Genomic DNA, 27,333 nt, shown 5'->3' on the forward strand with positions numbered 1-27,333 from the left:
TGTTGTGGACTGCAAACTCAAGCATAGTAAGATTGGGCAACCCATAATCTGCCCAGGTCACTGCGAATGAAAATTAATTAATTAGCTAACTCTGGCACATTGGGGTGAAAACTGTAATTACATTCAAAGGGATTCAAAGGCTTTATATGCACAGTAGCTACAGTGTAGTCCCAGGCTCCTCCAACAATGCAACACAAATATATATAAGACATAAAATAATAAAACACAACTGCAGATTGTGTTAAATAAATACAATAAGCTAAATGTTGCAGAGAATGTTGTAAGTGACCAAGAAATGTAGATTCTTGTACAATTTCCCTTTATACAGGCTATGACTTGGCCTGGTAAATACATCTCTTTTATTTGGAAATCCATCACCGGAAGTGTGTTTGCTTGAACGGGGGCTAACCTGACAGTGGAGAAAAGTAGTGAGGAGGCGTTAGTCAAAACAAACAGGAAGAAACCAGGAAAACACTCCGAAGAGACGGACACTGCAGGCCGTCAAACCGCTGAAAAAACTGTTTTATATATATATCATTTTTTTTATTTTTCAAATGACATTTCCTCCGTGGCGTGAGGGCGGTTTCTGGTGAACTCCAGTCCGCATAGAGAGCACTGTTTCGGGGCTGACGCACCAGCAGGAGGGCGGGGGCTGTCTCTAAGCTAAGCTAAGCTAAGCTAGGCTAGTTAGCACGCTAGGCTAACAGCCTCAGCCCCCAGAAAAATAACCCTTAACTTGGGAGAAACTTTATTAAGAATGAATCGTTTAATATCGACTTTAACGGAATATTATGATGAGATAAAAAGAACACGTTTTTAGTTTGAAACAAAGGAAAAAATAAGCCTGGCAGTGTTAGCAGTGCTAGTTAGCTAATTAGCTCCTATTAGCGTTTGTCAAAACATCCACTGACAGCAGAGGGAGGAATCAAAATAACTCATATTTTTATACACACACAAACTTATTAGACATCTATTATGATAATATGATGTAGCATTAAGTTATGTGGGGCTAAAAGCTGTTAACACGCCTGTTGATGGTGTCTTTAATGTCTGTTTCTGGCGGAGTGTTTTTGTGTTTCTGGGGCTGAGCTCAACTTTTTAATTTATTCGTGCGGTCGGTAAGGTGTTGTTAGCATGGAGGCTCTGGAGCCTGGCAGCGGCAACAGCAGCAGCTCTCTGCGGTTACATAACGCCAGCAGGTTGGGGAAGAAGCTGATGAACGTCGCCTCCTCCTCAGCCTGGCTCTGACAGCTGTAAACAGACAGACCCCCCATCACACAGACAGACAGTCTGAGACAGATAAACAACAACAAGAACACAGCAGCATGCAGGAGGTCTGAGTCTGCTGCTGGGAGACAATCTGCAAGAGAGATACAACATTTCACTGAAGATGGATTCAAACCCGCTGATAAACGGTAAGAGATGCTGCTTATGGAGCTACTGCATGCTGTGTTTATTTACTGCAGGTGTGTGTGTGTTGAAACCATGCGTGTGTTTCTGTGCAGTTTGGAGGGAAGAAGCTGCAGCTAAAGCGTTGCAACAGGTGTGTGAAAGCTGCTGAGGCCTGCATGCAGCTAAGTGTGTGTGTAGTGTGTGTGTGTGCGTGTGTATTTAAGCAGGTATTGTCATAATGATGAATGCTAGTTGGAACTGTTTTTTTTTCATGCAGCGTGTGTAAACTTGCCTCCTGTGAGCTCCCTTCACTAAGCCAGGTGCATTAGAGAAAGTATCTTTAGGTTGTAATGATCTCTTTTCTTTTGTACAAGAAGTTACATTTACACATCAAAACGTCTGTAAAACACTAGACCCTCGTTATACAGTTAGTTGAGTTGTGTGGTTTCGTTATCTCAAAATCTTCCAACAATCCAAACCCACAGAAATCTGTTATTTTATTCATTTCATTGGAGTCATATCCCGGTCTCCTACTCTTGGAGAAACACGGGGAAAACCAGATGACCCTTCAGGGAGTGAGGAAGGAAGTTGGGGAGCCTCACATCAAAGAGACAGGGCGGAGAGCCAGTAAATAATGAGAAAACAATCCCAAACAGGGCAGGCAGGATCCCAATACAAAGGTGCACTGTATGCCAGAATTATAGTTAAGAGAGGAGAGATTTACTGCACGCTGTCGCTTAATTACAATAAAAGTTTCCCCCCTAAGGCAGTCTAAGGATGGAAATGTGGTGTCACTTATTGCATTTAATTGCAAGTAAACAACAGTATGCTGGAATTCCTTCTTCTCTTTCCATTCAACAACTTCTCATACACCCCTTGTTTACAAGAGATTAAGGATGTGCATCAGCCTCCTACAGTGAGAATTTAAATGTAAAGCATTAAGAAGTAAAACTGACATTATCAACAGAATCAGAATGTGACGCGCTTCAGATATTAGCAGCTCTGTTTCAACAGTTGAGGGCTGAAAAAGTGTGCATGCAGACTGAAATTCAACCATAGTGTTTGTGTTGGGAATGCAGTGACTTAAACCAAATTAGAGTAGAAGAGCTATTGGTAAGAAATTGGCTGCTACCCACGAGGCTAAATTATAATTTATGCAGCGTTAACTGCCCTTCCCTTCAGCTAGTAGTGATGACAATATATCGTTTCCTCATCGAGATGCACAATGGTCACATTTCAGGACTCAAAATGCAAAATAACTCAAATGCGTCTAAACAGACAGAACATCATTTTATTAAAGGGTTGTAGGTTGTGAAGGAAATGCAGGCTCTGCTTTCAAAGGGAACCACCTATAACCAAAATGTTCTTTAATTAATCAAACAACCAGAGCTGGCTCGGGTAGTTGTTTGACCACATTCTTAAAAAGATAGCGATGGAAGGTAGACGTGGATGCAAAAAGAAATGCACTGTCAGCTGTATAAAACTCTTCAGAGAGATGTTTTTATTTGTTTTAATTCAGATGCACTCCACTACCATATCACCCCAATATTTCTAGAGTTATTACTTATTTACAAAGAGAGCACATCTTGTGAAATTCATCTGGTGAAAATATCAAATATTGTCCTTCATTCAGTACCAGGAACAATTCAAACAGAGTCTGAAATTAAAACAAATCCACTGCGGCTGCTCACTAAACATTTTCTACTCGCCTTTTCTTTATCCCTGCCACTTGAAAACTCATGTTGGACACTTTTCAATGGGTATAGTAGTACCAGGAAGTAGAAATAAGGAATGTATATCATGTAACCTAATCCCTGACTATTGTTCAAATAAGGAGTTGCTTTAAAATGAATATTTCTTAATAGTGGCACGTGACCTGAGTTTTTTTTTTTACATGCCACAGCTCAGATGTTTCCTTTATTTGGCAGATGGCAGGTGCTAATTTAATTCAATATATTCAACCCACTCTTCATACCACCTGTTGAACCCTGAGTATGCAAAACAAAAATGTTAGCTTCCCTATAGCAATGAGGTGTGAATGACTCATAGTATGTAAAGTGCTGGAGCCTGTGAGGGGTTGAAAATACCTGATGAAGCACTATATAAGTACAGTCTATTTACCATAAGGAGTTCATATCGATATCCTATTAGCAGGATGTAAAACATGTTCATATTTGCTCAAAGTAATTAATAAAAAAGGACCTCATTACAGACGTGATGCTCAATGTCTTCATGGAGACATCAGCTGGAAGTCAGTGATGATATATTCACCCGTTGGCATGGCAACAGTGACGCACTGGGATGCCGAGTGTTTGATTACTGTTTGAGCGATGTGACATGTTTCTGACACAGTGGTATTGGTACTTTCAGCAGTATTATAGAAGTATTACTGCAGTATTATAGGAGTATTGGTAGTATTTGAATTCATTTAAACATCCGTTTGAATTGTCACTTAAAAGGTTAATTTAATTTTTTTGAATGTTTTTCTTATTTTAAGCAAATGTTTTGGCACTTAAAATGGTTTGGCCCATTTGTAGCTTATGTACTCGCACTTTAAATGGTTCGGCCCATTTGGAGCTAATGTACTCGCACTTTAAATGGTTCGGCCCATTTGGAGCTCATGTACCTTCACTTAAAATGGTTCGGCCCATTTGGAGCTCATGTACCTTCACTTAAAATGGTTCGGCCCATTTAGAGCTCATGTACTCGCACTTAAAATGGTTCGGCCCATTTGTAGCTAATGTACTCGCACTTAAAATGGTTCGGCCCATTTGTAGCGTACTCGCACTTAAAATGGTTCGGCCCATTTGTAGCGTACTCCCACATAACATGGTTTGACCTGATGGAAGTTAATGTATTAGCATGGTTCTTGCTCTTCTGAATTTGAATCCTTATGGTTGATCAAACTAATTGTAAGTCACTTTGGATGACAGCGTCAACATCTCTAGTGTCTTCTGTCTGTTGTTGAGATTTGATTTGACTCATGGGGGGGAAGTCAGAAAGTAGAAAACCGCGGTGCAACAGGACGTGGTCGGGAAACCACACTCTTCTGCTATGGTGGAGAAAGTGGTTTGGATTTTCTTCTCGGTCTTTGTCTCCGTTCCGAGAGTTCAGGGTTGAAAGGTGAATTCTGGTTTATTTTAAAAAGATTATAAAGGAGACGAGAGAAAAAAGGATAAGTAAATACCTAAGTTAACATTTATAGAAACATAATAACCAACAATATCAGGATCATATAGTAGAATATAAAAAAAAATTCCAATTTGAAATGGGCCCAATGAAAAACTAAAAACTATTGTGCTCACAATTGTGTTTACTGTTCCACTTTTAGCGTATAAGCCTCCTAACATTTTCTAAATAGCACAAAACACAAAGTTCAATTGAGGCTTACGGGAATGTTATAACACGGTGTCTGCAGGGTCTTGGAAGTAAGTATCTAAAAGTCTCTAACACAATTCTCCAAGTCTTACTTTTGTGTTTCATTACATATGTATATTTGTCCATAGAGGTTGTATGCATACGTTTGTGTGAGTTCAATCATTATAGAGGCGTGTAGTCGGGCTATATTAACTTAAAATGTATTTCATCTCAGATGAACAGTATTTGGAGACCAGAAACTAGATGTTTTAGTGTGTTTCTTTTCCACATTATTGCTGTTGCTTGCGTCTGTGATTGTTCTGCTGGTCAGCTCCCAGTGTGAGGTGAATCATTCTGGGATGAAAAGCAGCGAGAAGCTTAGTAAACGTCTCTGTGGAAATAAACCATAAACACACTACCTTTTGTTCTAGAGACACCCGAGGGACGGAGATAAGCTTCGTGTGTGTGTGTGTGTGTGTGTGTGTGTTCTGGTTCAGACGGGAAGTAAAGAAACCTTCATCTGCCACTTTTACTTTTACTGTGTCCTAACTGAGGAGGCTGAACATTTGTTTAACACAAAGACAGACTGTCGCTCAGATCCAGTAGCTGTCAGAGCTGAGATTGATTGATTAAGGCGTAGAAACTATTTATAATCATCCATCTGATCATAATTTCTGAGTCATTCCAGTGTGGCTCTGTTGGTTTTGACAGGCTCATGAAATCATACAATGTGAGGCTTTCTATGGTTCCCATGGTTTTCAAATCAGTCGCTGGCTTTCATACCAATTTACATTTTCAACTAGGTTTAGGACCATGACAAAAATAAAAAAACTTCCATGTAGTGCAATTTGGTGGCCATCTTTCATGTGGTATGTGAAGGATTGAGTCACATTAGGATCAACTTAAAAATACTTTTTCACATTGAATTACATTGAGAAAGACAATTCTGTAATTTAGTGTATTATTTATTCTTTGAGCTAAATAGGCTATCCAGGGTGAACGCTTTTACGGACCGTCCACACAGCAGCGTTAAAAAATCTTGAAACGCTTCTGCCCATTCACTTTGAATGGGGTGACGTCACTTTGCCTCACTTTTCGCCGAACTGCATTGTGGGCAGGCGAGCGGAGATTTTCAGGATTCAAAGTTGAGCAATGTTCAACTTTTGAAGCTGAGGTGGAAGCGTCAGCCAATCAAATCCCGTGTATGCAAATCTGACAGTTCAAGCGCTAGCCAATCAAACCGCGTGTATGCTGGGAGAGACATACCGCAGGTCATTTCCTCATATTCCAAAAAATGGAGGAGAAATTAGCGGTAGGGAATCACCCGGTGCTTTATGACCAGTCCCTATTTACCTACCGGGATATAAACCGGAGGAGCCAGGCATGGAGGGAGGTGGCAGAGACAGTGGTAGGTTTTCGCCTGTTTGGGGAGTTTATATCCAGTTTACTTCAAACTTTTTTGCTTCGTATGTCGGGGGCGGGAGATTCATGTGATTGGTTGTTGGTGCCTTGCTCGCAAAAAATCCCCAAGCTTCAGATACGCCCACCTCCAAGATTTTTTTAACGCTGCTGTGTGGACGGGCCGTTATAGCCTTAATTTAAATAATTCTGTCCAAAAATGTGTAAAATGCGCTAATATTTTGTATCAAGTTATTTACCTCTCCATGCCTTTTTGTTTTCGCATTATAAGCACTAATCTAAATACTGTACATGTGGCACAAATAAACGTCTTATTAAAAGAAATACAAAATAAAAATGCAGAACAACAATGAGATTAAAATGTTAGCAAAGCGAACACAAATCTTAATAAAAATGTACTTTAATTTCTATATGTTTTTGCTAGAAAGGGAATGAAAATCAGGCGCTTACATTTAATCAAAAATATTTTTTTTGGTCCACAGGCAGTAGTTTAAGAAACACCTGCATCGATAGAAACTACATATATTTAATAAACACTTCATATCTTTAGCTGATATTCAGGCTGCATCCTAATTGAGTCATCCTGGTCTAACAGAGAGCATCAGTAGTTGTGTTGAAGTGCCTTTAAGCAGGGCACCTCTTCACATCTCTCTCTGTGTTTGGGTGAAGTCCTCTCTCGCCCGCCGTCCTCTCCCTTGGTTACCATTGATGAAAGGTCTCTCACCATGGCGATGGTTTCTAAGGTATTGGATGGGGTAGTTGTGTAACAGGTCAGCCGATGGTAATGAGCTTCATTAGCATCTCTCCCTGTAATCTGTTTAGTGTGACCTTCTCAGTGTGTGTGTGTGTGTGTGTGTGTGTGTGTGTGTGTGTGTGTGTGTGTGTGTGTGTGTGTGTGTGTGTGTGTGTGTGTGTGTGTGTGTGTGTGTGTGTGTGTGGTGTGTGTGTGTGTGTGTGTGTGTGTGTGTGTGTGTGTGTTGTGTGTGTGTGTGTGTGTGTGTGTGTGTGTGTGGTGTGTGTGTGTGGTGTGTGTGTGTGTGGTGTGTGTGTGTGTGTGTGTGTGTGTGTGGTGTGTGTGTGTGTGGTGTGTGTGTGTGTGTGTGTGTGTGTGTGTGTGTGTGTGTGTGTGTGTGTGTGTGTGTGTGTGTGTGTGTGTGTGTGTGTGTGTGTGTGTGTGTGTGTGTGTGTGTGTGTGTGTGTGTGTGTGTGTGTGTGTGTGTGACCGACCATGATATGGTTTGTTTAGACATTAAATCACAATACATAAACAAACTTTATTATCAGGATTTGCACACAGTAATTAGGATCCATGTAATTTAAATGTACATTTTATTTATGCTCTTATAGGTAAGTTAACAAAGGAGAGATGAGAGAAAAAACATGTAATGTACACTTATTTCAAGAATTTAGGAGGACATTCTGCTAATCTTCAGGTGTATATCAGTATGTAATGTCTCTACTTTAAAGAGTCCTCTCCTGCTGATGTTCAGGTGTATATCAGTATGTAATGTCTCTACTTTAAAGAGTCCTCTCCTGCTGATGTTCAGGTGTATATCAGTATGTAATGTCTCTACTTTAAAGAGTCCTCTCCTGCTGATGTTCAGGTGTACATCAGTATGTAATGTCTCTACTTTAAAGAGTCCTCTCCTGCTGATGTTCAGGTGTATATCAGTATGTAGTGTCTCTACTTTAAAGAGTCCTCTCCTGCTGATGTTCAGATGTACATCAGTATGTAGTGTCTCTACTTTAAAGAGTCCTCTCCTGCTGATGTTCAGGTGTATATCAGTATGTAGTGTCTCTACTTTAAAGAGTCCTCTCCTGCTGATGTTCAGGTGTATATCAGTATGTAGTGTCTCTACTTTAAAGAGTCCTCTCCTGCTGATGTTCAGGTGTATATCAGTATGTAGTGTCTCTACTTTAAAGAGTCCTCTCCTGCTGATGTTCAGGTGTATATCAGTATGTAGTGTCTCTACTTTAAAGAGTCCTCTCCTGCTGATGTTCAGGTGTATATCAGTATGTAGTGTCTCTACTTTAAAGAGTCCTCTCCTGCTGATGTTCAGGTGTATATCAGTATGTAGTGTCTCTACTTTAAAGAGTCCTCTCCTGCTCATGTTCAGGTGTATATCAGTATGTAGTGTCTCTACTTTAAAGAGTCCTCTCCTGCTCATGTTCAGGTGTATATCAGTATGTAGTGTCTCTACTTTAAAGAGTCCTCTCCTGCTGATGTTCAGGTGTATATCAGTATGTAGTGTCTCTACTTTAAAGAGTCCTCTCCTGCTGATGTTCAGGTGTATATCAGTATGTAGTGTCTCTACTTTAAAGAGTCCTCTCCTGCTCATGTTCAGGTGTATATCAGTATGTAGTGTCTCTACTTTAAAGAGTCCTCTCCTGCTGATGTTCAGGTGTATATCAGTATGTAGTGTCTCTACTTTAAAGAGTCCTCTCCTGCTCATGTTCAGGTGTATATCAGTATGTAGTGTCTCTACTTTAAAGAGTCCTCTCCTGCTCATGTTCAGGTGTATATCAGTATGTAGTGTCTCTACTTTAAAAGAGTCCTCTCCTGCTGATGTTCAGGTGTATATCAGTATGTAGTGTCTCTACTTTAAAGAGTCCTCTCCTGCTGATGTTCAGGTGTATATCAGTATGTAGTGTCTCTACTTTAAAGAGTCCTCTCCTGCTGATGTTCAGGTGTATATCAGTATGTAGTGTCTCTACTTTAAAGAGGGGGGAATGTGTGGGAGAGAAACTCCCAGGGATTTTAGCCTTGGACCCTAACTGAAAGATCGACAATAAAGTTGACTTTGATTTTGAAACTCTGTGTGTCCCTCAGCGATGGACCCGTCCATCACGCTGTGGCAGTTCCTGCTCCACCTGCTGGAGGACCAGCGGCAGCGTCACCTGATCTCCTGGACAAGTGAGGACGGAGAGTTCAAGCTGCTGGACGCCGAGGAGGTGGCGCGACTCTGGGGTCTCCGCAAGAACAAAAATAACATGACTTACGACAAGCTGAGCAGAGCGCTGAGATACTACTACGACAAGGTTAATACCACTGATAATATATGATTTTCTTGTGTTGTGTTCCAGTTTTGTTCCAGATTTTGAGTATAATTGGTCATAGGTAATGCTTATCATATAACTATAATGGTTCTTGGCGAGCGCTGACCTCCAAAGGTGCATTCAAGTGTTCCTCAGTTGCTATATACTGAGTGGGGAAGTCATGAGCATTAAGTCGTAATGTGGAAACAACATGGACACCACAAAGAATATGTGTTGTATTTTATTGCTCCAAGCGTTGAAACCAACATGTTAAAATGTAAGAAATAATAAGGGTTCACGTGAATTTTCCCAGTAGGGAACACATTCTTCTGATTTTTCCAACACCCCATGAATGCAGCACAAATGCCCTATCCTACAATGTTTAAAAAAAGTGAAATGTAATTTGTGTGTGTTTGCCTGTAAATCGGATCCCTAATGTAATGGGTTCTTCCTTGGCCCCTGCTACACCCTTTAACAAGGTTTCAGAAAATCTAGGTCCATTGTTTATTTGTAATGTGGACACACAAAGAAATACCTCCTTTCCTGAGGTAATAATACCCCTTTTACTGCAAAAGAAAATGGATTCTCCTTTAGTGCATTTTCTTACAGTTGTGTATTTATTTATGCTTATTTCAGAATATCATAAAGAAGGTGAGCGGTCAGAAGTTTGTCTATAAGTTTGTGAGTCAGCCCGACCCCTCCCTGGCTGAAGGGCTTCATAACGGAGAGGAAGGCCAGAGGAGGGACATCTCTGACCCTAACGGCCAATCAATAGGCCTCGGGGGCGGGACCTCCACCTGTCCGTCAAAGAGCTTACCCCAGGTACACTTTGACTTCCTTCCTCTTTGTGTATTTCTGCACAGTGATATCATCACATACACATAACCTTGCCCCAACATATTTAAGTGACTGTCTCTCATTTTATCAACCAGCAAGGACACTTATGCCCCTTTCACACCAACGCGGTTCCAGGGAGCTAGAGCCTGATAAGCACCGTTTTTTCCTGTTCACACCGCAGCGGAGCCGGCTCTTTTCCCCAAAAACTGGTTCTTACCAAGCTCCAAAAAATTGTCGGTCTAGAAGCAAGAACCGTATACGTCCCGCTTACGTCGGAGGCGGGGCCAGGGGCAGGGGGAGGATCGCGATCAACCTCGTGAACAACAACCAAAAGCCCACGTTTTGTCCTATTTGTACACAACGATGGAAAACCACAAACGTAAACCGTGGACCAGATTTGCAACAAACTGAAAAAAGTTAAGAAGGATTATCGGGACCAAAAGCGAGACCTCGGACGGAGTGACAGCGGTCGTCCAAAAACAAGTCCACATTATGACTTGCTAGACTCTGTCAAAGAACATTTGAAAGTCGCTTGTGACGAATGCGAAGTTCGTGGTGAAGTCGTCCTATTATTTCCATTCGGTTTCGACAGAGCAAAAGCAAAACGAGCAGCGCTTCAATACAATCGGCCATTGTTGTTGTAGTTTTCGATGTGAGGGGTTTCCGCGCGGTTTGGCTTTATGAAGCAGGCACGTAAACGGTTACGTCATGACGCAGCACCACTCGGGCTCTGGGCGGTGTGAACAAAACGGGGGCTGAAAAGAAAAAACGGTTCCGAACCAGAAGAGCTCTAGCACGGAGCTAGAACGGGAACCGCGTTTGTGTGAAAGGGGCATTTCTTCTTCTTCTACTTTTGGGTTTACTGGCAGGCCGCAAACCACTTCACGGCGTATACTGCCACCCGAAGTCCCCGGAGTTGGGGACTGGCTTCAGTAGAAGCTGCTGGGACTCCCAGCAGCTTCTACTGAAGCCTTCCGAGTAAATCGCCAGAACGCCGACACCTCCTCATCACTCCACCGCTCCCATGTTTTTTTTTGTGTTGCCATAAGTTAGTCTCTCTCCGTTGGTGCGCTGGGCTAATGCTAATGCTAATAATGCTAATGCCAGCAAATACAATGGCGGCTTCAAAAAACTTTTCAGAGTTTTACGGGGCGTGGTTTGCAATTCGCCCAGCCAATCAGAAATTTGAACTTTTCTCTCCCCAGGAAAGTCCCACCTCTCTAGCAGGGACTGAAAAGGGGGGAAAAGTTCTCATGAACTAAGTTCTCTTTTTGGTGTGAACGCAAAATCCCAGGAACTATCGGAACTAAACGGGAAAAGTACGGGGAAAAGTATTCCGGTGTGAAAGCGCCCAATGTACCTAGAGTGCATTACAAGAAAACTGGAGAGGCTGCTTTCTGTTTTTATATCGCCCCAAACTGTGGAGCAGCCTCCCATTTGATCTTAGAACGGCAACCTCAATTGGAATTTAAAAAAGTAAATTAAAGACCTATCTTTTTAATTTGGCTTATAATTTCTGTAGTATCACTGTTCATGTTTGAATGTTTGAATGTTTTTACATATTTTAATTTGATTGTGACCTTTTGTCATACTCAGTAAAGCACTTTGGTCTGTATCAAGCATGAAAGGTGCTCTATAAATAAAGTGTATTATTATTATTATTATTATAAATGTATTTAGTGTCGGACTGATTTCTGTATTGATCCCCAGCGCTCGTCACCCGGCGGCTCTCAGAAAAGTTCCCGTAACGACTACATGAAGTCCGGCCTCTACTCCACCTTCACCATCCAATCACTGCAGACCTCGCCCAACCCACAGCCAATCAAAACAGAGCTGCTAATACAACACGACGCCGCCGCCATGTTCGATCTAAGAGAGGTGAGAGATGCAGTTAAACAATATTTAATAACATCTTAATACATGATTGAATTCATGCCGCGTTAAGGATGGTATTAGAAATTGAAATGTAAGCGTTTTGATAATCGACCAGAAATGAACTCGTACAGCTATCTACATGAAGCTATCGCTGAAACATATTTGTATTTCACTGTGATTTTTGATGCTGTAGTACTGAGAACTTTACATAAAGGAAAGTCTTTTTTGGGTTTATTATTTTGGTAAAGGTGAAGTTAATCTGAGTTACTTACTATATACTGGCGAGTACCATTATAACAATAATAATAATGATGATTCTTAACCTCCTCTCTCAATCCTTCTTCTCCTCCCTCCTCCTCCTCCTCAGGTCTGTGTGATATCAGAGTCTCCTCCGTCAGTAGGAGGTTCGATGGACTCGGCTCTGCAGGTGATCGTCACTCAGCCGTCTCCGTGTGCCACTCCGGCTCTCAGCCCGCAGATACCCACAAACGCCACCAGCCAATCACAGGTCAGTGTGTTTGACACAGAAGAGCAATTAACGTTGTGTTCTACGACATCAAATACGTCAGTAAATACCCCATTGGTGAATTTAAAAACAAGTGTCTAAATGAGACGACTAAACGTCATCACGCCCAACATTAGCCACCTTTAGCTTAGCGGTGGTGACGTGAAGTCATGTGACCGTGCTGTCGTTCCTTTATAGCCCAACATCAGCTGCCTTGAGCTTAGTGGTGGTGAAGTCATGTGACCGTGCTGTAGTTCCTTTATAGCCCAACATTAGCATCCTTTAGCTTAGCGGTGGTGACGTGAAGTCATGTGACCGTGCTGTAGTTACTTTATAGCCCAACATCAGCTGCCTTGAGCTTAGCGGTGGTGACGTGAAGTCATGTGACCGTGCTGTAGTTACTTTATAGCCCAACATTAGCTGCCTTTAGCTTAGCGGTGGTAACGTGAAGTCACGTGACCGTGCTGTAGTTCCTTTATAGCCCAACATTAGCCTCCTTTAGCTTAGCGGTGGTGACGTGAAGTCACGTGACCGTGCTGTCGTTCCTTTATAGCCCAACATTAGCCGCTTTTAGCTTAGCGGTGGTGACGTGAAGTCATGTGACCGTGCTGTCGTTCCTTTATAGCCCAACATTAGCATCCTTTAGCTTAGCGGTGGTGACGTGAAGTCATGTGACCGTGCTGTAGTTACTTTATAGCCCAACATTAGCTGCCTTTAGCTTAGCGGTGGTGACGTGAAGTCACGTGACCGTGCTGTCGTTCCTTTATAGCCCAACATTAGCATGCTTTAGCTTAGCGGTGGTGACGTGAAGTCATGTGACCGTGCTGTAGTTCCTTTATAGCCCAACATTAGCATCCTTTAGCTTAGCGGTGGTGATGTGAAGTCATGTGACCGTGCTGTCGTTCCTTTATAGCCCAACATTAGCATCCTTTAGCTTAGCGGTGGTGATGTGAAGTCATGTGACCGTGCTGTCGTTCCTTTATAGCCCAACATTAGCATCCTTTAGCTTAGCGGTGGTGACGTGAAGTCATGTGACCGTGCTGTCGTTCCTTTATAGCCCAACATTAGCTTTTTATTTCTGGAGATTGCGTTTGCACTTCAAAAATTATATAAAGATGTGTTAATAAATGTTTGTTTACCATGGAGTTTATTTTCTGCAATCCAATAGTCATGGTCAATAATCATCCCTGCTCCACTCTCTTTGTCCCAGTAACAAACTGGTCCTTAAACCACTACTTGTTGCACTCATCCTGCCATCCTCTGTATTTTCTTCCCAGATTCCTCCGCCTCCCGCTCTAAACGACCCTCCTCAGATTTATCTCACCAGTGTTGGGGATCCTTCCTCTCTCACCCCAATTATCCCCATCGGAGGGTCCAGTCCTGTGCCCCCCCCCTCACATATCAATGGCTCCTCAGATGCAGGAAGAGTGTCAGGGAGTCACCGATAATGCCAGCTACCCTCCTCACCCCCAAACTGCTCCTCACCCGAATCATCAGCCTGTTTTTGCCATCATCAAACCCCTTCCCACACAGCAAATTCAGCATCAGGCGGCCATGACGGCTTCTCCTCTCTCCGTCGCTCCTCTTCCTCCATCTTCTGTCCGTCCTCTTCCTCTTTCTCCTTCTTCTGTCCGTCCTCCTCCTCCTCCTCCCATCGTCATCAAGGAGGAGAACCTGCTGTCGGAGGAGGAGGAGCTGCTGAAGATGGTGTCTCTGGAGGAGAAGCAGGTGAGAGAGAGAGAATAATGTGATATTTTCAGAATGTTCTGGATAATTTGTTTTTAGATATTTTACAAAAATGTCAAAATTGAAATTTCCTCAATTATCTTTTAATATATTTCTTGGGTTAATTTTCTCATATTTTTTAGATGCTATACAACTGTCTCATATTTAGATTTTCTTAATATTTTATCATTTTTTGATTGTAAAAACGAACAAAATGGTCACACAGCATCACAGAGAGTCCAGATGTCTGCTGTCTCGTTCCTCAGACTGATGACCTGTTCGTCTCTCTGCTCCTCCTCCAGGTCCCTCACCTGATCTGTGGCTCAGGGGAACCAGAGCCCCCCATCACCATCGTGGAGAGCCCGTCCCCCCCCTGCATGGAGCCGGGGGTCGGAGGTCAGCAGCCTGCAGGCGAGGGCAAGGACTCGCTGACAGGTAACGGAAAACTGTTCTCACTGAAGAGTTTCTCACAAACAGAGAATTTACCGAATTATCAACAAAGGCTTTCATTGAACCGTCACCATTATGTAGATTCTGTGATGAGGAAGAGGAAGACCAGATGCATTTATTTTTTTATTGTCCACATGTTGCAAGTCTGTGGTCTTAAGGCCCTGACACACCGAGCCGATTTCGGCCGTCGATGAGCGTCCTGTTGCCCTACTCAGATTGGTGTGTCCAGCACCGTCGTGTCTTTTCGGCCGTGCCGGGCTGTCGGCAAAAGAAATCCCTCTGATTGGCTGTTCAGCTTAGCGAATCAGTGCATGAGAAGCGAAACGGAAGAGAAGAAGGCACACACAGACGGCTATTATTTTTCATTTTCCAGTACTGCACTAAACATGTTTTCGATTATAAGTCGTTATGTGAAACAGTCTGTGATGGACGAGAGTGAAAATGGAACGCACGCTATTTGTTGTTTGTATGTATCACGCAGTCTGTCTTCCGGTTGCCTCTTTTGAATTAAGAATACACACCACCGCCGCCTGCTGGTAAGGAGAGTTATTGCCACTCACGCATGCGCAGTGCGTACGTGCTACTTGGCCGTCGGCTGAAGTGTTTGCGGTGTGTTCCAGTGCGACTGTTTGGCCAAGACGCAGGAGACGTGAGGCGACACAACCGTCGGGTCCGTCGGGACGTGTTCTTTGGTGTCCGTTTGGTGTGTCTGGGCCTTTAGATTCAAAATTGGCTGAAGACACTCAATATTGAATTTACACCCTTTAATATTTTATTTGGGCTTTTTAGATGAAGACCGCACACAGTTAATAAATACAACAATTCTTCTGGCTAAAATACATATTTTTAAAACTCAATCAAGGAGTAATCTTAATTTAAGGTGTTTGAAGAGTAGATTAAAAATACAATTTCATTTGGAAAGGATTATTGCCACAAAAAATCAAAGGGTGGCTCAACACGCCATGACATGGGAAATAATTTGCTCTGACGAAGAGTGGGATTAAAGGAACTATAAATATGCCATGTTGTGTTTTTGGTTATTTTTGTTTGTGAAATGTTGAAGTGGTCCGACTGACTTTTTTGTCTGAGATGGGAATGTCATCTCCTATGTGGTGTTGTTATGTCCATGTTTGTGTCTTAAGATAAAAAATAAAAAGCAGGCTTTCACACTGAGATGTTTCTGTCTCTCAGGTCCCTCCGCCCCCCCGGTGACCCCCTTCTCAGCGATGACTCCTCATGTGACTTCAGACGCTGTTCCTCCAAAACCAAAGAAGCCCCGAGGCCTCGAGCTGCCCTCCTCCCCATCCCTCCCCCCCCGGCCTCTCCCTGGATAAGGTTTGCACGAAACACTTGACATATAAACACACTGAGATGGTACACACATCCTTTCCTCAAGTAGAAGTACAGATACTCGTGTTTAAAAATACTCTGGTGAAAGTAGAAGTACTGACTAAACTTCTTTACTCAAGTAAAAGTAAAGAGGGCTTTGAAATGTACTTCAGTAAAAAGTACCCATAACTAGCAGCTGTTTTAAAGAGTACCTGACCTCCCTTTATATTAATAGAACAATAATGTCATTGTTAGCTAATGAATGTTTCCATGCTGAACAACGGCAACATGACAACGTTTTCATTGGTCCCTCTTCTTTAGAGAAGACCAGGAAATGATGGATACACGGATCGTGTTCAAATCAATAGGCACGCAATGACTCTAGATAATAATGATCACGCCACCAAACACACATTCAAAAGAATAACTTGGAATACACTATAATAAACAACCTATTACTATACATAGGGTTTTATATATATGTAATACAAGTGTACAGTGAGTTGTTATTGGCCAATAAATGTATATTAGCATCTAGGCTTTAGGTCAAGCAGGTAGAAAGGTAGAGCTTGTGACATCACTTCCTGTTTCCCTCTGCAGGTCAACGCAGCTGTTAACAGTTTATTGGCTCCTGGATCTGCGACCAACACACTCACCCCGTCTGTCATCACCTCACACTGTCTGGTAAACGTGTGTGTGTGTGTGTGTGTGTGTGTGTGTGTGTGTTGTGTGTGTGTGGTGTGTGTGGTGTGTGTGTGTGTGTGTGTGTTGTGGTGTGTGTGTGTGTGTGTGTGTGTGTGTGTGTGTGTGTGTGTGTGTGTTGTGTGTGTGTGTGTGTGTGTGTGTGTGTGTGTGTGTGTGTGTGTGTGTGTGTGTGTGTGTGTGTGTGTGTGTGTGTGTGTGTGTGTGTGTGTGTGTGTGTGTGTGTGTGTGTGTGTGTGTGTGTGTGTGTGTGTGTGTGTGTGTGTGTGTGTGTGTGTGTGTGTGTGTGTGTGTGTGTGTGTGTGTGTGTGTGTGTGTGTGTGTGTGTGTGTGTGTGGTTGTGTGTGTGTGTGTGTGGTCTCAAATCACACAAAAAATCTTCATATATTGAAATTAAACACACCCAAGCTTTGCAGTGTTTTTCCTGTTGTTCTAATATATATGTGTGTGTGTGTGTGTTCAGACTCCGGTCCTGTTGACTCCCAGTCCTCTCCCCTCCACCATCCACTTCTGGAGCACCCTGAGCCCCTACGCTCCTCGCTCTCCGGCCAAAACTCTCCTTCCAGGTAATACCTGCTCTTAAGACAAATCGCTTTTCAAAATCATTCATCCCCTCAAACTTTTCAATTCTTGATAGCTTTTTTAACTTGATTATTTATTTACTTATTTATTTGTGATGCTATGAACTATTTATCGTGTAAATTACAGCCAGGTGTGACTACCTGCACTATAATGTCTCACATGGTAGATTCAGTTCAATGCAGATCTCCCAACAACACTTTCAAATCAAATCAAATCAAGTTTTATTTATAAAGCACATTTAAAAGCGATTTTTGGTCGAGCCAAAGTGCTGTACATGTAATAAAAACACATTACTACCTTTCCTTATTTTTATTTGAAATAACACAAATACAATTCAAAATATGTTTTTTCACAATAAAAGCATCAAAGGAAAAGCAGTTATTATGCTCTTCAAGTTGATAGGGGAGTTTTATTTTGAAACATCTGCAGAAAAGTGTGTGTTTCTTCATTTAAAAAAAAACAGCCCCGATTTTTAGAATGAAAACAGTTTTAGTGTTAAAAATAAGAGACATTAACACATTCATAACTTTATTCTGAAATGATCAAGACAAACGGTCAACATCAGCAAATCAGAGAACAGAGAGACTTCTTACTAAAATACAATGAAAATATAAAAAGGTGAAATGGTTTCTCCCCGCTCTCAATGACGGTTCATTCCTGTACATAAATGCTCCTTTCTGCTGTTTATCATTTTAGTTTGAAGCTCAAAGTACGTGACAGGAAGTGTTTCAGGTTATTCTCTACAGCTTGATTGTTGCGTATGAAACTGAGCAACATCAGGGCTCGCCCGGAAGCACTATTTAGACACCCCGGGCCAGCATAACGTACTTTCCACTAAAGCCGCTAAATAGATTGCTTTTAAAAAAACTAAAAAAACAGTAAGACATAAAATCACATTGTCCTGTGGTATTGGTATTTTGACAAGCGATTTTTTTTTGTTAAATAGCTTTGTTTATTAACGCTACAACCATAGGCGGAGTTTGACATGTGCGCTTGGGGGGGCAAACCTTTTTTACTGACGTCAGTACACAGTCCCAACTATTGCGTGGGGTGCTACGGATACAGTAGCAATAAAGTATGACTTTTCCACATACGAACACAACTCGTCCCGTCATGCACGCCTCATGCCCGCCGTACACACACACATTCATATGGAAGGGGCGCTCTCTCCCCCCAACAACAGTGCATTACATAACTGTAAAACGTATCATAACTGTGCACATCTTATATTTATTTGATAACTACTATATCCCTTGGTTACTTGAACACGCTACAATATTATTAACCAGTGTCTTACCTTATTAAAATATGATATACGAAATATTTGTATTGGAACAGTTTTAGACGTAGTAATGCTGTAACATATTTCAGCCATTTCCTGCCCCCCCGCAAAATCCGCCTATGGCTACAACATAGCGTTTTGTGGCGCGGTTGTCGTTGTTGGATGAAAAGCAGAGTGTGTGCACGAGAGTGCGTTCCTTCACTACAGACTTTCTCGCCACCTAACCATTCGCCAAAATGTTTTTAAAACCAGCGGTAACCGGAGCGCCGGGCAAAAAACAATCTTCAAATAAAAGAATGTCACCGGAGGAGTTAAAGGAGAGTGACAGGGAGTAGGAGGAGAAGAGGGAGAGGAAGTTTCAGCCAGCTTGATGGATGGAGTTGGCTTCAATATGATGATATAAACACGGTCTTTTGTCGGCTCTGTACATCAATGCCGACCCATGCTGACAAGTAAGTGAAGAGTAGAAAATATAAAGGTATTTGCTTTAGGGAAATGTCCCAGCAGTTTAGGAGAATGAAGGCTCTAATCTAATCTATTACTAAGCCATTACATTTCTAACTCCTGATGACAGGAAGGCAGAAAGCGCATTATACTAATAATAATACTCATAGCAGAAATGTCACCCTCCTTTTTTTCTTTAACAATGACCACAATATAATCATTTTAATAAACCAAATATGAACAATTGAGGAAAATGAGGAAGAACTGATGATTCAAATGCTGTAGTAATGTAGTTTGTGCATAAATTACTATTGCAACAAATGTGTTAATTTTCTTCATTGTTAGAGTTAATTTTTGTGGACGAATGCTCTCGGGCCAGTGGTTACAATGTGGGGCCAGTGGTTACAATGTGGGGCCAGTGGTTACAATGTGGGGCCAGTGGTTACAATGTGGGGCCAGTGGTTACAATGTGGGGCCAGTGAGAATGAAATTACCCTTTTTACCCTTAAAGGGGACCTATCATGCAAAATGCACTTTTGTACGTCTTTTATACATGAATATGTGTCCCCGGTGTTCCAGGGAACTCACCAAGTGTCAGAAAACACAACCCTCTCTATTTTCCTCCATACCCAAATCTCTAAAAAAGAGGCTGCAACGGATCTGATAAAAACTGATCCAGATTTGAACACTGTCCTGACGTCAGGACAGTGGCGCTACGGCTATTGGACCAACTCCACCAATCAGGAGGAGACAGCCACGGCCATTGCCGTTCGAAAGCGCTGGAGACGCTGTAGTACATATGCCAGGCCTGTAGATGGTGCTGTTCTCACTGAATCTGCCCAGAGCTAGAAATTGTCAAATTGAGCAAAATGTATAAATATGCCTTATATAGGTATGGTCCTACACTAGATTATTCAAATATAGCATGATAGGTCCACTTTAATGTCTACCCCTGCCAACATCTACAAATGTTTTGGACGTTTTTTTAAAAGAGTAACTCCAAACTTAAACCTTCAAATCCAACAGAAACATTTGTATAATTTGAAGCAGTAGTTTTAATGTTAAAGTTGACGGTATCATCCGTAGAGTTCCTCTTTAAACAGAAAGTATGATTTGTAGGTTGTTCACAGGTCTGCAGAGTTCACACTTCATGTCACAGCTTCTAAAGGTTTCACAGGTTTGTGCTCGCTGTTCACTGAAACCACAGCATGGGCTTCACTCTGCACCTTTTGAAACAAGTATACATACTGACAACATCTTTTTTCCCTGCTTTAATGCCACTAAATTATTGGAAAATATTCCCAAAAAGATGTTTGGTCTTAATCTGAATCCAGCACATTAAGCACCAAGTTATTATCGTCTATTTATTATCTAATTTATATTACCTTAAATACACGAGCACACAACACGCACTGCATGAAACCTGTACCTGATCCAGGTCTCACACACACACACACACACACACACACACACACACACACACACACACACACACACACACACACACACACACACACACACACACACACACACACACACACACACACACACACACACACACACACACACACACACACACACACACACACACACACACACACACACACACACACACACACACTGTGTCTCTGCAGGTTTCTGGCTCAGTTTTGTTTGACTCCATCTGTTATCTGATACCCAGTAATTGAAGGTTTAGTTCTCCAGAACCACAAACAACATGGTTACTGTGTTCAGGTTTGACAAGAAAATTAAAACCAGAGTCACTGTTATCATAATAATCCACACAACACAGAACACACTTTTTAAAGGGGCTAAAGTCTAATAAAGAAATAACCAAGTGTACCAAGTTGTATTTGTCGCAGCGGTATTAAGAGGACATTCAGGAGCCGGTGTCAACAACAACAACCTCCTAATTATTAGTTATTATAAACATCATAATAATCACAGCTGAGTCCATTTTTGAAACATGTTTGAAAATGTTTCATTGATTAATTGTCTTCCTCTGGTGAGAAAACAATCTCTGGTTTATATATATATAGTAGTGTTTGTTGCACTTTGTCGCCTCCTGGTGGTACAGCCGAGAAATGCAGGATGACACCAAATAGGTATTTCGTTTATATGTAATGTATTTATTTAGTAATAATTCAATAATAATTATTCAGTAAATCACACTAGATATATATTGAATGCACATTTGAAATGCATAAATAAGTATTGCCATTGCGTAAATTAATATGCCTTAAATAAATAAAAATGGCTTTAAAAATATCAATTTGACGTCTCTAAGCAGTTGACCAATCACAACAGAGCCGGCCAGCTAACCAATCGGAGCAGACTGGGCTCTGGTTTTAGACAGAGGGTGAAAAGAGGTGCTGCAGCACAGGCAGTATGAGAAAAATAAAGAGCTTTTTGAACATTAAAGCATGGAGACATGTCCCAGTAGAGACACTACATACTGATATACACCTGAACATCAGCAGGAGAGGACTCTTTAAAGTAGAGACACTACATACTGATATACACCTGAACATCAGCAGGAGAGGACTCTTTAAAGTAGAGACACTACATACTGATATACACCTGAACATCAGCAGGAGAGGACTCTTTAAAGTAGAGACACTACATACTGATATACACCTGAACATCAGCAGGAGAGGACTCTTTAAAGTAGAGACACTACATACTGATATACACCTGAACATCAGCAGGAGAGGACTCTTTAAAGTAGAGACACTACATACTGATATACACCTGAACATCAGCAGGAGAGGACTCTTTAAAGTAGAGACACTACATACTGATATACACCTGAACATCAGCAGGAGAGGACTCTTTAAAGTAGAGACACTACATACTGATATACACCTGAACATCAGCAGGAGAGGACTCTTTAAAGTAGAGACACTACATACTGATATACACCTGAACATCAGCAGGAGAGGACTCTTTAAAGTAGAGACACTACATACTGATATACACCTGAACATCAGCAGGAGAGGACTCTTTAAAGTAGAGACACTACATACTGATATACACCTGAACATCAGCAGGAGAGGACTCTTTAAAAGTCTAAAGTTGTATATATATCTAATATACTTAAATAAAGTCATGACAGGTTATCACATGATCGAGTTTTCAGCAAAGATATAAATATTCAGTGGCAGCTTTATGGACAGATGAAACACTCAGAGCAGATTATACCGATATACATAAAGCTTAACTTAACTGCGTGCGTGCGTGCGTGCGTGTGTGCGTGCGTGTTTATAAGAAGAAGTATAGGATTACAGCTGCTTTAATGTTTTCTGCTTTAAAGTCACTTCGGGACATTTTACATTAAACAAAGAGGAATATCTGGTTCTCTAAAAATAAAAAGGTTTATTGATCAAACACTTTCACACTGATTATACGTTTATATTTAATATTTCATTATATACTTCTGATATTCATTGACTTTGTCTCAGATTTTCTTCCATATTTATCTTTAAAAACTGATTTATTTGACATATTTTTGTGGTATTTATTTGACCATGCTGGAACGCAGGGTGTGTTAAATCTCCTGGACGGTGAGGCGGCCAAACACTTTGCTTTTGGGAAATGTTCAAACATAAAGCCGGAAGAATTTTAAACCCACGTGTCGACTGACTGCTTTGCTCATTTTAAGTAATGCTTAGTAATGCTCTCAGATCACACATGAGAGGTCAGTTATTACCAAAACCTACACTTATACAATTATTGTGACTGTCAACAAATTTGCATTATGGTGTCTTGTTATCAAAATACCAAAAAATCATATAATGCTTGTGGGGGAAACTTCTGAAGCAATTGGAAACAGGACTCAGAGAGACACGAGGAGAGCTGGAGCTTTGATGGCAAACACTGACGGTTTATTTGGAGTTACGGCCGGAGACAGGTGGTGTGTCACGAGTTGACTCAGCGGTTGCCAAACCAATTCTGAAGAACTCTTCTGTATCTCGAGGTTTTAACTAGTTCGGAGTGTAATAATCAACATTCTTTATCAGTGAGACTAAACAATTATGGACCCTGAATCTAACTAGAGCTCTCGTCCATAGGAAAGAATGTGCGCCAGGGAACCTACGTCCCTGAACAGTAAACGACCTCATGGCGGCTTGTGCTCGGTCATAGACTGGCAACAACAATGCGCCCAAGCTGCCCCTCCTTAAGAGAGATAGCAGCAATACCCAAGGCCGTAGACCTATGCCGTGGGAAAGGAAACAGTGAGAGGAGAACATGATGAACTGGGTCGAAGGTTGAATACCTAAGCTAATTATTCCCTAACAGTGGTTTTAGTGCTAAACCCTCCCCCACCTGTCTACCAATAAAACACAATTCATCACAAAACAATGTAAAGCTCTAGCAATAATAAAACAGATGAAAACATTCAGTTATATAAAATACAGGTCAGGATAAATTCTTCAGTGCTGCCGAGAAAGCTGGCCATTTATTTAATTTTATTAACTAATACAAATAAAATATGTTAAAGGCATACAAGGTATTTTTACAGCAGCAACAGCGGCTTGAATGACTGTGTTAAACTCGCCCGTTATTAAACATGATACTGTTTCATGAAGAGTTTTTGTGTTGATGACAAAATCTGAAAAAATATGAATTTACCATTTTCTTTTACAGTCGAGTTTGTATAAGTAGAAAACCAGCAGTAGAGGTTTGAAGAACCAGAAAGTAAAATGCTAGATTCTGTCTGTTTTATTTTTTTCAAACATCTCTTTATTAGTTTTTATGCATAGAAACGCAAGGTTTTGGACAGAAAGCCAAATTCGTACCATCCTTGAAAAACACAATTTCTTGAGCTTTGACAATTTTAAGTCTTTTAAAAGTATGTGCTTTATTTATAAATGTTTACATGGACTGCCCATGTTTGGTGTTCCCAACCCTACTATATATATATATATGCCTATAATATTTAATTACGCTATAAAAGAGCGTAATTAAAACTTTGATCTCTCTCTCTTCCCCCCTCTTTAGTTCCCCACTAACGGCAGTAATCATATCCACATCCCGGCTCTCAGTGTGGACGGCCTCTCCACTCCTGTGGTTCTTTCCCCCGGACCCCAGAAGCCCTGAGTCTCCTCCCCGCTCACAGAGCTCCTCACTGGGCTCACAACTCACCTCGCCTCCCCGAAGGAGATCTGGACCTCCAGTGAAAACCAGGAACCACGTAGTGTTTGGGCGCTTCACTGGTAAGACTGGGAGATGCAGATTTTAGTCAATGGGGATGTTTCACTCGAATACTCTGGAGAAATCATCGTCAGGAGTCCCAGAGATTTAAAAACCCCTGTTCTGAGATTATATTTAAAGGTGCAGAGAGCAGGATGTCTGGGCTTCATCCTCCTTTGACTCTCATGTCTGTCAGAGGTTTTATTAGCCATGATAGATTGGAGACACGGGGAATAACGGGACACTTGAACGCAACTTGAGAAGACGGACGAGGTGGAGGGATCTATTTTTTCTACTTCTAACGGGGCTGCAACCACCGACGGTACTTACGGATATTTTGAATGGATGTAACCGTTGTTTTCTGTAAAACATAACGGAGAAAAGCGGCAAACTGGAACCAGAGTTTTTACTGGAGAAACTTTGATTTAATATAGATTATTAAACCTGAAGGCCTGTCAGACGTTTTTAAAAGAACCAGAACTTGAACTCAAGGAAACTTCTGGATTTTCCTCAAAAATCGTCCTTTTCGGGGCTCTTTATCGTCTGTTTCTTTTATAAAAAGTGCTTATTTATTCCTGTTTACGCCCTATCTCTGCAGGGCGAGCTTGATTTGATGACTTTTATTCCTGTTGGATCGTTCATTTTATAAACCCCCCCCCCCTCCGCTGGATTTATCAGACTTGTCAGGACGCTTTAGGGGATTTTGCTTCGCTCTTATTGGCCGCTTTTTTAACGGCCACGCCTTTTTCTCCAGTTATGCATGGCCTGTTATTGGCTGAACTACTCCACATGACTTTTGAACGGACCAATCACAGAAGAGGTATGATGATGGACCTGAGCTACACAAAGCCAAGTTATTTCTCTATCAAAGTCTCTCTAAATGTGACAGATTGTATATTTTCTAAAAGAGTCTTTGACGAAGACGAACTGAAGTGACTCGAGCACGACGAGAGTTTTATTTGTCACATTCCTCGGGCTTTAACGCGCTGATAGGTGTTTGTTTTAGTGATAAATTACCGCTAATCATTTTAATTTCAGCGTTCATTCCAGACGTAAGCAGATCTTTGTTGAGCAGCTTCTAACTATGAATGTTTTTTTCTGCGTATTGATCCTAAAAGCCTCGGATCCTTGGTGTTGTACCGATGCAGTGATGTTGCCACAGGTTTTTAATCACATCAGTTTTTAGCACAAATAATGGTCCAGTTTTGTAGGATTTGACGGGTTTATCGGCACAAAAGTTATATAATGATCATAACTGATGTTCTCATTAAGGTGTAGTCACAAAAAAATGGAAGAATCGTGTTTTTGTTAGGTGGAAATGAGCCCTTCGTAACTATAGAAAACATGAGTCTGCCATGTATCTACAGAAGCCCAGAAGGGACAAACCAAACTTTTGTCAGCTTGGGTTTAGTGTCCTGTGAATGCACCAGAAGATGAAGAAAATAAGAGGACTACATTTTTGTTTTGTGGCTCCGTGAAGGTTATACTCAAATCCTCTGAGATGCACAATGTTTGAAAACTTGTGGCAACATCAAAATCTGCAGAAACAGACACGTTTTCTAGAGTAAACCTTAAGTTTTGTGTTCAAAGTAGGGCTGTACCGAAGAGTTGGAAACGTTATTTTTGGCATGTCTATTTATGGAGTTTGAATCGAATTTGTGCACACTGTCAGACAAAGATTAGGGCTGCACAAAAGTGTTGTAAAGTCTTAAAGTTAACATTTAATAATTTCTAAAATGGTTTTTTATCCATAAGTAAATCTATATTTGTTAAAAAACACAATATTCTTACTTTAAAAATACTGTTTGCTATCCCGCATGCTGCAAACAAAGGGAGGCAACAGTTATATGCATTAATATATATAATTGATATATAATTTGAAAACTATTCAGTCAAAAGTCAAATTTAATAATTTTACTCAGATTGAGGATTTTGTTTTGAGGATGGTTTTAAAGGGGATTTAGGGTAATTAAATATGAGAAAAACGACAGATAGTAAGAGAACAGAAGCTTTGAATGTATACAAAATAATTAAAATAGAGACATTCGGTACAGCTCTCACAGAAAGGCCCAAAAAACAGCTGCACATTTTCTACAAAGTTTTTCGGGTGATTTTGAAGCAAAAACTGACCCTTGTTATGGTTCTTCTGAACAGACTGTTGTTGTTGTTGTTATTGTTGTTGTTCTTATTGATGCTGGCTTAGCTCTGTTGTTGCCACGGTAACCTGACCCGACTGTTGTTGTCGCCGTTGTTGTCGTTGTTGCTGCTGCTGCGGAGCATCTGACGCTCCTCCCCGTGATGACGCTGTTATTAACGTGTTGCTACGCTACTGTGTGTGTGACGCCGAGGCTGAGGACACACACACACACACACACACACACACACACACACACACACACACACACACACACACACACACACACACACACACACACACTCAGGAACTGATGCTGTGGCTTAAATTAAAACGACAGTAACATTGAATACTGTTAGCTCGCTGCAAAAAGTAAAAATACGTCGAATAAATGACGGCCGTGGCGACATATTTAAATAACACAGGATGTGACGTACACTACTGTTGAAAAGTTGTTAATATTAAAATAATATAAAGCTTGATTGGGTACCGTCAAATGTTTGTTTACTAAAATATTTAATAGGTATACAAGGCTTTAAAAATATAGGTTTTAGGGTTTCTACAAGGTCTTAAAGGCTTAATTTTAACAGCTTTAAAATGGGAACAAAGTATTTTTTTGGGGCCAAAATAAAGTGGGACGAGTACTTAATTAATGAATAGATAAATAAGTAAGCAGTCAATAATCATCGAGGGTTTCTTACGCTTTTTTGGACTGCAAATCAAAAACGATGCAATTCAAATGTTAATTTCCCCCGTTGTGCAACACTTTGGGAACATTTACTACATTGAAGTTTGATCAAAATCTATTTTAAATACATTGTTTAGCTAAATCCCTTTCACTGACAACAGTTCTTGGCTTGTGAACCCTTTCAGCTGCTTTCAATGTTGTTGTTATTTATTTATCTACCACTTTATATAATGTTTGACACTCAGATTTCAGCACAGAGGTATTTAATCAGCCTGGAAAAAGATCCAAAATGTCCTCAGCTGTCGCACCTAACTTGAGACATTTAAATATAAACGTCTCCACACATTTTAAACCACTGCTCAGTTCCTGACGCTGTGATTTCC

At 41.1% G+C, this 27,333-nt stretch overlaps 1 protein-coding gene across 1 annotated transcript; it reads left to right on the forward strand.

Moving 5' to 3' along the window:
• Positions 1–415: 415 nt before the first annotated feature.
• On the forward strand, positions 416–25,980 carry elk1 (ETS transcription factor ELK1). Its single transcript, XM_034132196.1, is given in 14 exon segments — positions 416–1,415; positions 8,999–9,207; positions 9,841–10,026; positions 11,752–11,919; positions 12,284–12,424; positions 13,699–13,806; positions 13,808–14,149; positions 14,449–14,581; positions 15,788–15,905; positions 15,907–15,931; positions 16,526–16,609; positions 17,091–17,177; positions 17,179–17,193; positions 23,937–25,980. Coding segments are annotated over 14 exon segments (1,740 nt in total). The 5' UTR covers positions 416–1,390; the 3' UTR covers positions 24,036–25,980.
• Positions 25,981–27,333: the final 1,353 nt, after the last annotated feature.

The sequence above is a fragment of the Trematomus bernacchii genome, unplaced genomic scaffold, assembly GCF_902827165.1.
Source record: "Trematomus bernacchii unplaced genomic scaffold, fTreBer1.1, whole genome shotgun sequence".
NCBI classification, from domain to species: Eukaryota; Metazoa; Chordata; class Actinopteri; order Perciformes; family Nototheniidae; genus Trematomus; species Trematomus bernacchii.